The sequence below is a fragment of the Notolepis coatsorum genome (assembly GCF_963971535.1).
Source record: "Notolepis coatsorum genome assembly, chromosome: 17".
Classification (NCBI taxonomy): Eukaryota; Metazoa; Chordata; class Actinopteri; order Aulopiformes; family Paralepididae; genus Notolepis; species Notolepis coatsorum.
Window position 1 is genome coordinate 108,109,671 of NC_140181.1, and position 17,500 is coordinate 108,127,170.

Consider the following 17,500-nt stretch of genomic DNA (forward strand, 5'->3'; position numbering starts at 1 on the left):
TGTGGTATTCACTGACCTTTGGGAAGTATTTTGACATGTACATGGGCACCCCGGTCGTATAGTGTATCTTGTAGACCAGGCCCATTGCAAGTTGCTGTACTCTGTCGTCTACTCTAAGCCATCCTAGGTTGGCAAAGTGGGCAGGGGTGAGGTGGGTTCTGGGGTTCAGGTCAAGTAGTAGTCTGACCAGTTTGTTTTGTGATGTTTGTAATTTTGTTTTAAGCGCCTTTGAGGTGCTTTGGTACCATGAGGTGCACGCATAGTCATAGTACCCTTGAATGAGTGCTCCTGCCAGAGTCCTCAGGGTATTCTTGTTTACCAGAGAGGAGATCCGGTACAAGAATCTAGTTCGTTGGTTGACTTTTTTTATTACATTGGATGCCATTTTGTCACAGGAAAGATTTGCCTCTAGGATGGAACCCAGGTAGGTAATTTCGTCTTTCCTTGTGACAATATTGTCACCCACTGTAACTGAGAAGCCGTCGGTCTTGCTGAGTTTGTTATTTGAACCGAAGAGAATGGACTCTGTTTTGCCCATGTGTAATGATAGTTTGTTATCAGCGAGCCATATGCAGATTTTGCCTAGTTCCGTGCTGAGGGTTTTTTCAACCTGCAATTTGTTCTTGTCAGAGACCAGCAGGGCTGAGTCGTCCGCAAACAGGAACAAGTTGCAGTCACAGGCTGACGACATGTCATTTGCATAAATTAGGAAGAGTAGCGGTCCTAGTATGCTTCCTTGTGGAACACCACAGCTCACTGTGAGGGGGGGGGATAGAGTACCGTTTACCTCTACCATCTGTTCTCTCCCCTCCAGGTAGGATTGCATCCAGCTCACTGATAGGCTATCAAAACCAATTGCTTTTAGCTTGTCCATTAGAATGGAGTGATTGACAGTGTCGAAGGCCTTTTGTAGGTCCAGCATGACCATGCCGCAGTATTTGCCAGCGTCCACCTCTTGTTTGATGTGGTCGTTCAAATAGAGGAGGCATGTGTCAGTGGAGTGGGACGTTCTGAAGCCAGATTGGAATTCGTAGATTAGGTTTTTTTCCGCCAGGTACTTTTCGACCTGTACGTATGTGTCACACATTTAGGATGTATACACAGATCTAAGTCTGAAGCTGCCATTTGAACAGATTCCCGCTTTGTTCGTCCAATGCCTCGTCCGAGTCTGTAGACAAAAGTACTAAATGCTGAACATGAGTTTGTGATTGTGCCATTTTGAACTGTGTCCCTTGGTTTCATGTTCTCCGACTAGATGGCTCCAATGATGATCAGCCAGGAGACCACAGAGACCTTCGGAAGCTCACATCATCAAAACATGGTGAGCGGTTTCTGCATTCATGTCTTGTCTCGCTCACTCCCTCTAAACTGTACCTGCTGTGTGAGACAAGACATGTCTTGTTTCTTCGAGACCTGATATTTATGACTTTCATTTATGCAAATGTATAGGTGTGTTCTAAAGAGGCAGAGGTGGGAAATCATGATTATTCCCCAAAGCCAGAAAGGTTTTTGGCACCACACGTCGATTGAAGTGACTGGTATGGAAAATCTATACATTAATCATTTACATGTAATAACAGCATTTCATTATACTGTATGAAAATGGCAAGTTGATAATTCTATTGACTTTGCTCGCAATCGTATAACAAAACCTGAAATGTAGGGATGGGTTGAATGAAGGTGGGTTAGAGTGGATTAGTATTATTTTGGACAAAATGTTTAGTAGAAAAACAAGTGAATTGGAAAGTATTTTGTTACAGGGTAACATGGATGGGAATATACAGCAGTGTAACACTAATGTAGTCTTAATTAGCTTGTTAAGAGCAGGGTTGGGAGTGTTACTTTATAATTGTATTCTGTTACAGTTACTGGACAAGTTACCTGAAAATTGTATTCTATAACTTACTTAAGTATCACAATATAACAATTGTGTAATCTGGATACTTTCAGTTACTTTTGGATTGCCACAATACCAAATATGGAAAAAGACAAAAGAAAATATATCAATAACGTGAGTTTTGCTTAAGTGCAAATGCTTCTTTAAATGTGACGTGGAGTCAGGGACGGACCAGGCTGCAGATACTCCTCCCTCCCCCCCCCCCCCCCCCCCCCCCCGCCCCATCAAAGCACATAAACACACCAGCCCTTAATTCCACCACTTACAGGCTAAACGTAATGGATGGATGATCATATTCAGGCTGACAGACTTAGCCAAGTCAGGAGGCACATTGACAAAAGATATTTCTGAAAGAGCCACATAAAGGTTGTCTGGAAGAAAAAAAACACCACATTCCTCCATCACAGCAACACCAGGCTACTAAATAAGCTATTTACAAGCTATGAAAAAGAGTGATCATGTAGGCCTACTGAGTGCTGTACCAGTAGGCTACTAAAATGTATTAACAACATTATCATGGCAACCTTAAACTATTAAATACACATGGCAACATCTCAAGCAGTGTATTATTGTTTTTAGTGTACCTGTAGTAGCTAGCCTATAGACAGCCCACCAACTGAAGTAGCCTTAGAACTATAGAATTCCTTTTTTAGATTTTCTTTAACCATAGACATATTAAAATAGTAGGCTACAGGGCCTGATAACCACAAAGACCTTCATTTCATTTAATTTCAAACCATTATTTAAACTCAAAAGGCAACTGAGGTTTGCCTCATTACAGTCACGTCGAGTGTACATACAAAAATAAGCATATCAAATCATAACAATAAGACAACAATACGAGGCAAAAAGCAAGGATAACAAATCAATTAACACACGTACAACTTGATAGACAAAGGTCCTTAACTGCAGCTTAGACCGCTGGAGGGGGAGACAGAGAGAGGGGAGACAGAGAGAGGGGAGGCACAGAGAGAGGGGGAGACAGAGAGAGGGGAGGCACAGAGAGAGGGGGAGACAGAGAGAGGGGAGGCACAGAGGGCGTCAGGTTCACTGTCAACAGACGGTTAGCAGGACCAGCTGCTGTTGCCTCTGGGAGTCTGTGGGAACCCGGCGTTGCTTGATTTACTACTGTTTCTGCCGGGCTGGTAAACTGCCTGCTGCAGCACCAGTGGTGGAAAGTAACTAAGTATTTTTACTCAAGTCAAGTCAAGTCAAGTCAAGTCATCTTTATTTCTATAGCACATTCACAAATGACTAAAGCCAAACCAAAGTGCTTCACAGGTACGTGATAAAAACGTACTGATTGGAGCTCTGGACCTCATCACACTCACTCTGGTGATTATACACTTAACGTGCCTAGAGTTCACACTGAATTAGGAAAATCTGCTTTTAGATTCTGTGCCCCAGAAACATGGAATGTTTTGCGATGCACTTTAAAACTCAATGAATGAATGAATTTGTTAATAGCAAACCACTTCACCACAGTCGGCAATTGTTTTTAATTATTTTAAATGTTTCATTGAATGACTTTCTGTTTCTATATTGTTTTTTTTTTTACAGTTTACAGTTTTCTTCGATTGCATAAACACTCAAATCAAAAGTATTACACAATTATCAAAACCTTATACTCAAGGAGCAAAACATAGGCCCAGATGTGCACCCTATAAGCACAAAGTCAGCCTCACACTTTTTGCAAAACAATACACACAGTGATTTGCAAAACACTAAACACACTTGCATTACATTAGACACACAATGTCAAATTACCACACGCCAATTGGTTAAACACAGCCATCAGATGCACAAACACACCATTGCTTAATTGTAGATACACCAATCAGGTTTAAGCACTATAAAAATGCAGCAGGTGAGTTCACCTGTCTTCAACCAAAATGGAAGGAGAGTGAAGTACTGTAAACAGAAAACGTGAAAATATACATTCACCAAACACTACACAAGACAACCAATGATGCAGAGTGATGAAAATATACATTTTCTCTCCATATACCCAAATCAGTTAACATGTCAACATGGAGAATCACAACAAAAAATTATCTTGCCAGATCCAGCTAGGCAAAGAGATAATGTCTAGTATTTTCTGTACTCTATTTAAATGTTTTCTATTTTTGTTTTTGTTTTACTGTCATTTTAACCTGTACTGGATACAGTATTTTATGTTTGTCTGATATTTGCTGAGCACTGTAGTAGCATGAAAACTGGGACATGTTTTGTTGTGATTCTCCATGTTGAAATGTTGACTGGTTTTGTTATATGGAGAGAACATGTATATGTTCATCAGTCTGCATCATTGATTTGGGTATATGGAGAGAAATTTTTTTTTTCATCAGTCTGCATCTGCATCATTGATTTTGGTATATGGAGATAAATAAATTATATTTTCATCAGTCTACAGGATTGGTCTTGTGTAGTGTTTGGTGAATTTATGAGTGAGTTTTTATAAATTAGTGTATAGTTTTGACAAGAGTGTTTAATTTAGCAAAGGATCTGAGGTGTCCTGATAATCGTGTGTGTAGTTGTGCTAATTGTGTGTGTTTTGAAACACCGGGCCCTGTTTTAAAAATTGTGCTTAAGCAATCGAAAAAAAAACTGTAGCTATTGTGTGTTTCATTATATACATTATGTTTCAGTCTTTTCATAAAAAGATATTAGATTTTTGGGTATTTTCCTGCCTTTGGTCCGCTTTGCATTCACATCTCAAATGAACCGCAGCAGGGTTCACTTGCAAGAGTGAATGAGCTTTCACACCACCCCAAACCAACCGGACAATCCGAGGAAATGAACCAGGGTTCGATTAAAGCTTATTATAGTTTATCACAGTATCATGAGCATGTCTTTGTCAGTGGACACTGGACATGGGTATGGATAGCTCCAGGTGCTGCTGCGTTAAAGTGCACATCTTCAATACATATCTGTACTATTTAAAAGCACAGTGCAGGACACACTCAAAGGTTATCGCACCTCAGAGATGGCAGTGGACATGTATGACAGGACAAAGGCCATATGTAATGGCCTTGGGATTGAGGAACATACTACCAGCCAAAGGAGGAAGCAGAAAAGGATGGACGAGTATGTAGTTGAGTCATCTTGTGTGGCACAAGCTCAGACCTCAGCTCAGGAGATCAGCTGAGACAGAGACTGTTCTATCCAGTCGTCGACAGAATGCTGCAAGAGCTTGAGAGCAGGTTCTCATGAGTTAGAGAACAACTTATGAGAGGCATACAGGCATGTTATCCAGCCTCAGACCACTTTCTCACAGTGGAATTGCTGCAACCCCTCGCCACACATTACAATATCCAACTACTGCCAGAGGAGATCTCAGTTGCAAAGTGTTTCCTGACCAGGACAGGCAGAGATGCAGTCCCTACTATCCAAAGTGTTTTTTCCCTCCTGGATGATAATAATAATAATGCATTTTATTTGTAAGGCGCCTTTCAGGACACTAAAAAAAAATTCCACAAATGGGTGAATGAAAAAATTATAGGATCAAATGAAAACTACTACTTACTAAAAATTGATGTTTAAAAGTACTAAAAACCAACAAAGAATACCAAACACTAACAAACATTCAGCACAGACAATGGGGATGCTGCCATCTTAATTTTTTTTTATAATAATCTAAACAATATATATATATGTATATATATTTTTTTTTTTTTTTTTTCTTTTAAAGCTCCGGGGCTAGGAGAAAAACATCTGGGGCTAAAGCCCCGGAAGCCCAGGGCTAACAACGCCACTGATGTAGACCCTTGGTGTAAAGGTCCTTTCATAATCCAGATGTAGCACTTGATTCTCTGTCCTCCCTAGCGTTCACACACTAGCATACTGGTGCCATACAGACTCTAGCTCAACATGCACATCCTTGCTCACAGAGCCGGTATGTTTGGAGTAAGAAAGGCAAATGACTGCAGGCTGTCTGTGTCTGTATGTGTCCTGTACTATAAAGAAATGACTGCAGGCTGTCTGTGTCTGTATGTGTCCTGTACTATAAAGGGGCTCTTCACCCCCCCAAAAAAACAATGCTGATTTATTTTGCGCATAATCTCACACAAATCCAAAAACTCCAAACAGTTTTGCACACATTCATTTAGTTTGACAGATATTGAGACATTAGTTTGAATATGGCCACCAGTGATGTCATCGGGGACATTGAATGCTTGTGTTTAGCTAATGACAGTCCCTAAATCAAATCAAATCAAATTTATTTGTAAGGCCCGACAACACACATTAATGTCCCCATGGGCCAGACAAGTCTTCAAGTCAAGAAGAAACATCACAATAAATCAAGAACAAAACAAAAACACTATGAAGTCCAAAAAATGTAAAATAAATGAATGCAACACTCCCAGACATACCCCACGCGAAGGTAAGGCAAAACTCACTAAAACCTAGCAATAGGAAAAAATGCACCACAGGCAATGTGGAGGAGAGAAACCTTAGAAGGGCCATTCAAGGGGGGATCTCCCTTCTTAGATGTCGGTGATAGTAGTGTTGCAATAAAACAGGCAAACAGTTGGTAAGCATGCACTCTATGTGTAATGAAACACAGATAAGTGCATGCAATAGCAACTATAAACTATAAGACAAGATATTGCTATATTAACACAACACAATGATTCAATGTCCCCACTGACATCACTGGTCGCCATATTCAAACAAATTTACTCTCAATAACTGTCAAACTAAGCGAATGAATATTTCTGAGTAATGTCTCTGCACGCTACATAGTTCATATAATCCTCTTCTCTAAGCTCACCACTGTCTCTTTCCCTCCCCACAGTTCAGCGCTCAGATGATGGACGGCAGGCACGACCTGCTACAGCGCCAAAGATCAGCACCAATGGGAACTCTGCAGAGCATGGGAGGGCGGGGCAGGGTGAGTGACAGTTCTCCCTTCCGTCCACCAGGGGGCCTTATAATCTTGTCTTTTAATATTGCATGTATTAATGTTGTCACGACAAACCCAATATGCAGACAAAGACAGCAGATAGGTCTTGTTAAAACCCGGTATGGGTATATTTAATATTTAACAGTAAAGACAGGTATCCAGGCAAAGGTCGATTTACATGGGGAGAATCTCGTACAGTCCAGTGAGCGTGTGCGGGACAGGACAGTCTGACAGGCAGGGGTCAATAACTCTCGTACAGTCCAGGGGTCGATACACTGGTTACAGGGTAGTCAGCCAGGCAGGGGTCAAATGGGTACAGGTCCTCATACGTTCCGGGAAAAGGCAAGGAGAGTTGTTAGGCAGGCGGAGGTCAGAACACGTTTATCCAGAGCCAGAGATCAGGGTGGGTATAGACCAGGTATAGGACTGCGGGGAAAGGAGGACAACAAAGTGTTAGGCACGGTCAGAGAACGACGGACTAGATCACTATACGAGTGCAGAATAACACAACTAACTGGGAAACACAAAGTTATATATCATATAGCTTACGCTCTGCTCATAGTGGAACTGTCCCTTTATCCAGTCTAATAATGAATAATTTTCTCCACATGCACACACCCATCCGCCTGGCCACACCCACATCCGCTCCACTACATAAGCGGGGTCGTGGCCACACCATCAGCTCCTTCCCTATTTTCACCACCGAAAAAGTGTCTGTAACACACCACTTTAGAGTTTAGTGCCAAAATTGTTTGTTGATGAGAACAGGAGCTGCATTGACATTGTATCCTTGTTTTCTCTCTCACGATTTTTCGAGGAAATAAAGCGATAATGTCTTCGCCACCGGAGTGTCTAGAAGATGATGATCATTCTGACTTGCACCGGCGCTTCGCATTAGGGGCGTGCGTCGCCAGTGGTGCAGTCGTAATATGGGAACTGGTGACACGCCACGCGCACGTGCGCTCCCGTGCACGCGCGCACGTGCGCTCCCGTGCACGCGCGCTCCCGCGCACGCGCACGCGCATACATGTTCCCTCAGTTGCGCACAGAACAGATGATTATTATTCATAACAATGGAGATCAAGCAGCCGCCCACCTTCTCGTAGGTATCCTATTATTATGCAAAGTCTCGGTGAGAAGTGCCGGGTACTTATCATTGCGCGCACTTCTGCCCTGAGTGACCTACTAATAACACGCCGTGTAACCGCGTGTGTGCACGACTGCACCCCTGTGCGTCGCTGAGCACTCCCCACCGGCATTGTCTCCGGCTCTGCAGCTGGATACTATGCTTCGGGAGGCGGTTGGCTGTGGGCGGGTGATGTTTTTTGCGACGCGAGCGCCAGGTGTGTCAGTTGTGGGGGGACGACTGCACGGCTTGCGAAGGTCGGCTCCAGGCTAGAATCCTTTTCGCTGCCCCTTAGCGGCTTGGAGGGGGTTCTAGTCTGATGCCCCACGATAACATAAGCTCCTCCTCAGTGAAGTCGTAGCTTTGTTTTCCTGGGACCGTGATTCCGAATCTGCGGTTCAATTCCCCGGGTCTCTGGACTAACGGATACCCTCTGCCGCCGCGCTGGCCCCACTTTTAAAGACGAAAAACACCCGGCGCGAGGGGGGTGAGCTTGGTGTTTCATTATGAGAATATCTCAGAGCTCAGGTCGGCTGCAGCCTGCATACAACGAGGGGCTTATTGCTACCGATGCCGCTGTGTTTGGTAAACGCCGTTCTGTGTGAGGGACGTGTGTTGCCTTTTTTCTTTTTTCTTCGGATAAGAAGAGGAAAAGACAGCAGCTGTCTGAAGTGTTGGCCTGTATTGCTATTCTCACGTTGTACAGCTTCAGTAGTAGCCGCTTAGCTTGCCACTGCATTAGCTGGCGGCTACGCTCGGCTAGAAACGTTAGCTTGATGCTATCAGTTAGCCTGGAGTTAGCTGTTTAACTTATGCTACAACCATTGGCGCTAGCCGTGAGGATAGCAGGCCCTGGCACTCTGACTACGACGTCATCTCTGGCAGAAGATGTCGTCGGGCCTGCGCCATGACCAGCTGCAGGAGGGGGGCGTCACGCCGGAGCGAGGCTCCAGCCATAGCCTCTTCTGGCCTTGCCAGCGAGAGGCCTCGTCAACATGGTAGACCAACCTGTGTTGCGGCCTTTCGTCCTGCGTACGTAGGTGCAGGTAAGATGTCCGTAGGACATTGCTCCACTCTTCCTTCCTCCCCCTCCTGAATGTTTTTGGTTAATAACGATGTCTTTGTTTAACAAAACATATGTTACTTCACTAAATTTGGAGATACGACGTGTGGTGTGAAAATTGTCTTGGTCGCTTTGTATAGCTTAGGTTAGCATTGGCCAAGGCTTATGTCTTCTCCCTACCTAAAAACAGCATTGTTTTTTACGTGAGTAAAAATGAACTGGGTTTTTTGTTGTATGATGAGTCCAAGGTAACATCCATCAGAGGCCTACGAATACATCAAGGCCGGATGAAGTGCTTGAAGAAAGTGAGGCCGAGATCTCGCATTGACCATTATCTTCTGAGAGAAAGGTCAAGTCAGGCGAGTGAAGCTCAGCGGCAGGATTTAACCCACAGTCCACCGAGCATCAGTACCCCGGCTGAAAGTAATTCAAGCACATCAGAGAACTTGGAACCAAGTCACTTGCAACCTTCTTTGGAGCTGAAAGAAGAGCATCGAGGGGTAAAAGCAGAGGGGGGCACACCTGGGACGCCAGGTGTTGCCGTTGAGCCCTTCGGAGGTGTCGTGGGCCTGTCAACGAAACACCAATGAAGGAGGGTGCCCACCTGAAGACCCCAGTGAAGCTTTTACCACTACCCCATTCAAAAAAGTGCTGATTATCTAAGGGATTGTAATATCTAGTCCTATAAGCTCAACTGATAAACTGGAGAAATCCAGTGACTGCTGTGAAAGTGCAGCTGACAACAAGGGAAAGACCATGTGACGGCTTGGAAAGACAGCTGACAGGAAGGAAAGACCCCAACGGGGCTGTCATGGACTAGCTATCCATGATGGCAGGCTCCGCCGCTTAATTAAGTGCACAAAAGCCACCCCTCATTGCTACGAAAAGTCTAAAGAGAAAAACACCCCTAGAGTCTGCGAGAGCGGGGGCGGAAGATGACTCATCGGCTGACCACCCGGTAACTGACCCTGGAACGACGACGAACCAGATAATCGGCACATCAACTGAAGGACAGGAGCACAGAGTATGTAGCTGTGGCTGGTCCAAGGTAACATCCATCAGAGGCCTACGAATACATCAAGGCCGGATGAAGTGCTTGAAGAAAGTGAGGCCGGGATCTCGCATTGACCATTATCTTCTGAGAGAAAGGTCAAGTCAGGCGAGTGAAGCTCAGCGGCAGGATTTAACCCACAGTCCACCGAGCATCAGTACCCCGGCTGAAAGTAATTCAAGCACATCAGAGAACTTGGAACCAAGTCACTTGCAACCTTCTTTGGAGCTGAAAGAAGAGCATCGAGGGGTAAAAGCAGAGGGGGGCACACCTGGGACGCCAGGTGTTGCCGTTGAGCCCTTCGGAGGTGTCGTGGGCCTGTCAACGAAACACCAATGAAGGAGGGTGCCCACCTGAAGACCCCAGTGAAGCTTTTACCACTACCCCATTCAAAAAAGTGCTGATTATCTAAGGGATTGTAATATCTAGTCCTATAAGCTCAACTGATAAACTGGAGAAATCCAGTGACTGCTGTGAAAGTGCAGCTGACAACAAGGGAAAGACCATGTGACGGCTTGGAAAGACAGCTGACAGGAAGGAAAGACCCCAACGGGGCTGTCATGGACTAGCTATCCATGATGGCAGGCTCCGTCGCTTAATTAAGTGCACAAAAGCCACCCCTCATTGCTACGAAAAGTCTAAAGAGAAAAACACCCCTAGAGTCTGCGAGAGCGGGGGCGGAAGATGACTCATCGGCTGACCACCCGGTAACTGACCCTGGAACGACGACGAACCAGATAATCGGCACATCAACTGAAGGACAGGAGCACAGAGTATGTAGCTGTGGCTGGTCCAAGGTAACATCCATCAGAGGCCTACGAATACATCAAGGCCGGATGAAGTGCTTGAAGAAAGTGAGGCCGGGATCTCGCATTGACCATTATCTTCTGAGAGAAAGGTCAAGTCAGGCGAGTGAAGCTCAGCGGCAGGATTTAACCCACAGTCCACCGAGCATCAGTACCCCGGCTGAAAGTAATTCAAGCACATCAGAGAACTTGGAACCAAGTCACTTGCAACCTTCTTTGGAGCTGAAAGAAGAGCATCGAGGGGTAAAAGCAGAGGGGGGCACACCTGGGACGCCAGGTGTTGCCGTTGAGCCCTTCGGAGGTGTCGTGGGCCTGTCAACGAAACACCAATGAAGGAGGGTGCCCACCTGAAGACCCCAGTGAAGCTTTTACCACTACCCCATTCAAAAAAGTGCTGATTATCTAAGGGATTGTAATATCTAGTCCTATAAGCTCAACTGATAAACTGGAGAAATCCAGTGACTGCTGTGAAAGTGCAGCTGACAACAAGGGAAAGACCATGTGACGGCTTGGAAAGACAGCTGACAGGAAGGAAAGACCCCAACGGGGCTGTCATGGACTAGCTATCCATGATGGCAGGCTCCGTCGCTTAATTAAGTGCACAAAAGCCACCCCTCATTGCTACGAAAAGTCTAAAGAGAAAAACACCCCTAGAGTCTGCGAGAGCGGGGGCGGAAGATGACTCATCGGCTGACCACCCGGTAACTGACCCTGGAACGACGACGAACCAGATAATCGGCACATCAACTGAAGGACAGGAGCACAGAGTATGTAGCTGTGGCTGGTCCAAGGTAACATCCATCAGAGGCCTACGAATACATCAAGGCCGGATGAAGTGCTTGAAGAAAGTGAGGCCGGGATCTCGCATTGACCATTATCTTCTGAGAGAAAGGTCAAGTCAGGCGAGTGAAGCTCAGCGGCAGGATTTAACCCACAGTCCACCGAGCATCAGTACCCCGGCTGAAAGTAATTCAAGCACATCAGAGAACTTGGAACCAAGTCACTTGCAACCTTCTTTGGAGCTGAAAGAAGAGCATCGAGGGGTAAAAGCAGAGGGGGGCACACCTGGGACGCCAGGTGTTGCCGTTGAGCCCTTCGGAGGTGTCGTGGGCCTGTCAACGAAACACCAATGAAGGAGGGTGCCCACCTGAAGACCCCAGTGAAGCTTTTACCACTACCCCATTCAAAAAAGTGCTGATTATCTAAGGGATTGTAATATCTAGTCCTATAAGCTCAACTGATAAACTGGAGAAATCCAGTGACTGCTGTGAAAGTGCAGCTGACAACAAGGGAAAGACCATGTGACGGCTTGGAAAGACAGCTGACAGGAAGGAAAGACCCCAACGGGGCTGTCATGGACTAGCTATCCATGATGGCAGGCTCCGTCGCTTAATTAAGTGCACAAAAGCCACCCCTCATTGCTACGAAAAGTCTAAAGAGAAAAACACCCCTAGAGTCTGCGAGAGCGGGGGCGGAAGATGACTCATCGGCTGACCACCCGGTAACTGACCCTGGAACGACGACGAACCAGATAATCGGCACATCAACTGAAGGACAGGAGCACAGAGTATGTAGCTGTGGCTGGTCCAAGGTAACATCCATCAGAGGCCTACGAATACATCAAGGCCGGATGAAGTGCTTGAAGAAAGTGAGGCCGGGATCTCGCATTGACCATTATCTTCTGAGAGAAAGGTCAAGTCAGGCGAGTGAAGCTCAGCGGCAGGATTTAACCCACAGTCCACCGAGCATCAGTACCCCGGCTGAAAGTAATTCAAGCACATCAGAGAACTTGGAACCAAGTCACTTGCAACCTTCTTTGGAGCTGAAAGAAGAGCATCGAGGGGTAAAAGCAGAGGGGGGCACACCTGGGACGCCAGGTGTTGCCGTTGAGCCCTTCGGAGGTGTCGTGGGCCTGTCAACGAAACACCAATGAAGGAGGGTGCCCACCTGAAGACCCCAGTGAAGCTTTTACCACTACCCCATTCAAAAAAGTGCTGATTATCTAAGGGATTGTAATATCTAGTCCTATAAGCTCAACCAAAGTGTTCATGTAACGTTTAGACAACGTGGCTGAGTCCACAACTGGCTGGGTGTTACCCTACAACGCTGTACATAGTGGCATATGATCGAGGGCCTGAGTCCCTCTCTTAGCTTGTTATTCTTACTTAAGGGTAGGCTAATGATAAAAATAACGAGTGGCAAGTTTTCACACATAAGCAGAGCTGTTTTCAAACGAGGTTATCGGCTGTGGCTGGCGTGCATGATGTAAAGTTTTTACTCTACAGGTAGAAGTATGTGCTTCATCTGGCGCGCCATGCGCCTGGTATCACGGCTGTTTTTTCATTTGGCGTTGTATCAGGGGTGAGGTGGTGAGGGCCCGGGGATGGGTAAAATTATTCCCCGGTTTTCCCCTGGCCACCGGCCCCCCCCCCCCTCCTCCCATCAAATATGATTATGTTTACAAAATGTGTGTTGATTCACTATATTTTTGGGGATACGGTGTAATCCCTCAGCTACTGCTGGGGTTGTGCTCTTGCTTAGAGAGAGGCAGTTTTCTCTGAAGATTGTTTGGTCGCTGTTATGTAGACTTAGCAAGGCCTGTGACCAGCACTTGATCGAGGACTTATGTCTTCTCTCATCATAAAAAACGGCATTCCTCTTGCAGTAGTGAGAGTGAACTTTTTGCCCTTTTTTATTATGAAAGAGGGTTGTGTGTATCGTGTTTTCATGTTTAAGTAAACGTGACATTGAGTCCGCAACTGGGTTAGGTGTTGGCCTACAGAAGTTTACATGTGTAGCTCTTGTACCAAGGCCTTTGGCCCCTCTCTTTGGTCTGTGTTTTTCTTACTTTAGGGTAAAGGTGTAAAAAATTCAGGTGGCAAGTTCGCACATGAGCCTGAAGCCATGTATAAAGCCAGTTTTTGCACAGATGAGGTTATCATCTGGGGCTGGCGTGCAGGATGTGAAGCTGTTACCCTAACAGGTATAATGCGCTTTCATGTAGCGCGCTACGACTGGTGTCATGGCTCTGCTTTGTTGTTGCATCGTATCAGGGGTGAGGGGTCATAAGGGGTGGACTAATCCCCCCCCCCCCTTTACTGATTGGCCTGGAGGTGGGACCTCCTGCCTGTCAGTCTCCCTGTCGGCTGAGGGGCAGTGCGTCACAGGGAGGGGGAAGGGGGGGGGGGGGGGGTTCCCTGGTTCCACTCCCTGTTAGGATGGGTGGGTCACAGGATTTCCCCCCGGTCATGGAATACGTCACCGGGGCGCGTTTTCCTATTGGCCAGGAGACATCCGTGAGGTTACAGGATCTGTGCTGCAGACCGCTGTCTTTGTCAAAGTTGGATGATGCGATGCATTCGAAAACTGTTCGTTTTCTGCTCTGCTCTCCATTACAGTGTGTATTGGGCCGTTGGTCACTTGGCCCAATTATTATTACATGTATCTTTTTTAATTGTTACTCACGTAGAGGTCTCTCTGGGGGAACTTCTGTCTTCCCCTCTTATGTAAGGAGAAGAATTGACGGGGTTGCCCTCAGACGCGTCATATAAGACCTGTGTCTGTGTCTTATTGACCGGCTTCCTGCTGCTCGTCCCAGACGGCATGAAGGGAACGTTATCTGGTGTTTCTTATTAGAATTCACCATTGATTATTTCGGGTTCTTGACGTGCATATAGCGCTGGCCCTGGGTGCTTCCAATGTGGAACCACGTTATGGGCCGGCGCGCCTTGGTTGCCCAATTCATAGAAACAGCGTTTTTTATGCAGGCGACTGGGAAGGAGATTTTTATCTCTACCGAGCGCCAGTGCACTAGGTTAGACTCGATGACTCACGTGCATCTCCGGGGGGAGATGCCGGGGTAGATCATTACATTGGCGGAGGGGTCTCACGCCCATGAGGTGGGCGACCAGGAGCAGCACATTCACGTACTGTCCATCTTGGTGGCGCCCTCTGTGATGTTTTAGATCGACACGCGTACCTACCCCCCTCTTAGGACTGTGGATGGCGGCGTGACTAGGACGCAGGACTGGTTCTGGTGGCGCCGGACCAGGTCAGTTAACCCGTTATCCGCCGGGGCGCAGATCTGCTGTTCTGGTACCCCAAAGGACTTTGTGCTTTTCTGGGGGGGAAATGCCGGGTCGGTCCGGGCTTCGCAGGGATTGATGTTGTGGATGTGTGTGTCATATGTATGCCATTACGAGTTGCCCATAACAGTGATGTGCTTGGTCCATACTGTGTTGTACCTTGCACTATGTTAGGGGGCCTGGTCGGGGATGGGAGGGGGCTGTCGGGATGGTTGCTGTCAGCCCCTCTAGGCATCCCTGTGTAGGTCCCGGTCCGCCAGGCCCAGGTCCGGACTTGTTCTCGTCGACCTGTTGGCCTGGGTTAACCCTTTGAAAACTGAAACACTTGTACTGCTTGTATAGCCTGTGTATACATGCAGTTATGTTTCTAAGTTTTCTTGGTGGGTTAAGGGAACAACCGCCTCCTGTTAAACTAAACATAGGGAGGTGGTTGGTTCTCCGATGTGTTGGTAGCAGAGTCGACTCTCGGGTTGAGGCCGGGCTATAGGGCTGAGTATGCCCTCGCATCTTTCATGACGTCTGCCAATTGCGTCAGCCTCTCCTTTGTACCTCGACCCCGCTGGAGGGGTCGGGTTTGTGGAGGTCATGACATGGTGCACAGCATACCGAACACCCCTTCCGCCGGGTACTGTTCTCGCAGTAGACCCCTTAGGCGCCTGTCTAGTCCGCAGTGCTCCAGGCACAGGTCGAGTTCTGGCCTGTTGCCTGGATTGAGGGATCAACCCCCTTGGGGGTTGTCTCCCCGGCGCGCCGTCTGGCCCTGCAGTGTTGTGGGGGGGTAGCCTCTTGGGGCTTACGGCCATGCCAACCTGGACACGCCCGATTTCGTCAGATCTCGGAAACTAAGCAGGTTCGGCCCTGGTTAGTTCTTGGATGGGAGACCCCCTGGGAATACCAGGTGCGGTAAGCTAGAGTGCTTCAGAGCGGCGTGCCAGGGGGGAAGGGCCTGCTCTTGATTTGGGCCCTGTCCGATACGCTGGCGATGTGGGGGGTAATGTCACCAGTGACCGTCTGGTGGGGCCCCGATGCTGCGGCCTCGTTGGCCTCGCCAGGCCCCTTTTTTCGGGGGGTCCTGGCCCTCAGGTTGTCCTACGGCTGGGACCTCCTCCGCGCTCCGCTGCTACAGCCTTGCCACGGGGTTGGGTTCTTGACCTTCGACCCTGTGATGTTGGGGGCTGTGACAGAGGTGTTTTTGCTTCCTGTCCGTTCCCTGGTGGCATGTGGGATGCGCGCCTGAGTGGTTGCAGGTCCTTCTGAGTGAAGGTAAGTCCCACGGTCTGCTCACCCTGTGCGTTTTGAGGTGCTAAACCCTCTTGGCACAGTCGGATCCGATTCCGTCCTCCGCTAGGGGGGTCCAGGGGGCTCAGGTCCTCCCCGGTTCTGATGGTTGTGGGGGGCCTCAGCGGGTACATCTGTCGAGCTACCGCTCTGCTCAGCTCCTGTGTTCCACTACGAGCAGAGCGTAAGCTATACGATATATAACATACGGTTATTCTATAACCATAGTTCTATGAGTATAGCGAGCGCTCTGCTCTGACTCACTGAGGACCCTGTGGTCTTTGCCTTCGGTGGTGAAAGACTTGGGAAGGAGCTGATGGTGTGGCCACGTTGGCCTCACTTATGTAGAGGAGCGGATGTGGGTGTGGCCAGGCTGATGGGTGTGTGCATGTGGAGAAAAGTATTCATTATTAGACTGGATAAAGGGACAGTTCCACTACGAGCAGAGCGCTCGCTATACTCATATAACTATGGTTATAGAATAACCGTATGTTACAATCTGGCAGCATCATGACATCTGAGGCGGGGTTATATCAGTGACGTAATTGGCCCACAGACATCAATCAGCTGCTCCGCTGAGAGCAGCACACCTGAACTCCATACCTGAGGGGGGGGGAGGCAGTGACAAATGTATCTGTGACCAAATAGAGAGAGATTGACACTGTGCACTCTTACTATACAATGGACCTCGTTCTCGTACATTCTCGTGAATTTCCTCGTCATTAAACACATCTGCACATACTCAGTTAGGGAGAACACGTCCTGTGTTATTTGTACACATCTTTTAAGAGTGGGGTCGTTTTTTCTGGGGTTATTATAGTTTTGTATTTTTCATTATACATTTTCTTTATTCAGTTTAAAAATGTTGGGAGTGGGTTTGTTTTTATCGTTTCAAATTGTTGTGTTTTTTATTAGTTTCAGTATTAGTTTTCGTTATTTTTGTTTATTATTATATAATATGGGGGTATATGGGGGTATTCTTTTATTTCAGTTAGTTGTGTACAGTAAGTACACAATATACTTTCAGTAAATTTTTCCTTTTTGTTCTAATGTCTAGTTTTAAATTTTATTTCAGATCATCTAAAAATGTTCACACCTAGTTTTAGCGTTTATTTAACTATAATAACCGTGTAGCCTTTATAACGTCTTTATTAAAAATATATCTATACATTCTGTATGTGCTCTTTTTCTGACTTTTAGTACTCAACAACATGGAACAGCAGAATGGCCAGTAGCAGGGTAAGTGATGACAATAATAATAATTTCTTAAATGTATATAGCACATTTC

The 17,500-nt window shown here is 46.8% G+C and overlaps 1 protein-coding gene across 1 annotated transcript in view; it reads left to right on the forward strand.

Moving 5' to 3' along the window:
- The window catches only part of cdh26.1 (cadherin 26, tandem duplicate 1), a gene marked incomplete at its 5' end in the record, with an annotated part of 56,330 nt that overhangs the window by 36,288 nt on the left and 2,542 nt on the right, over positions 1-17,500 (forward strand). Inside the window, 3 exons of the mRNA XM_084333622.1 lie at positions 1,256-1,321; positions 6,696-6,791; positions 17,413-17,451. Coding sequence (XP_084189748.1) covers positions 1,256-1,321; positions 6,696-6,791; positions 17,413-17,451 — 201 coding nt within the window. The remainder of the gene's footprint in view (positions 1-1,255; positions 1,322-6,695; positions 6,792-17,412; positions 17,452-17,500) is intronic.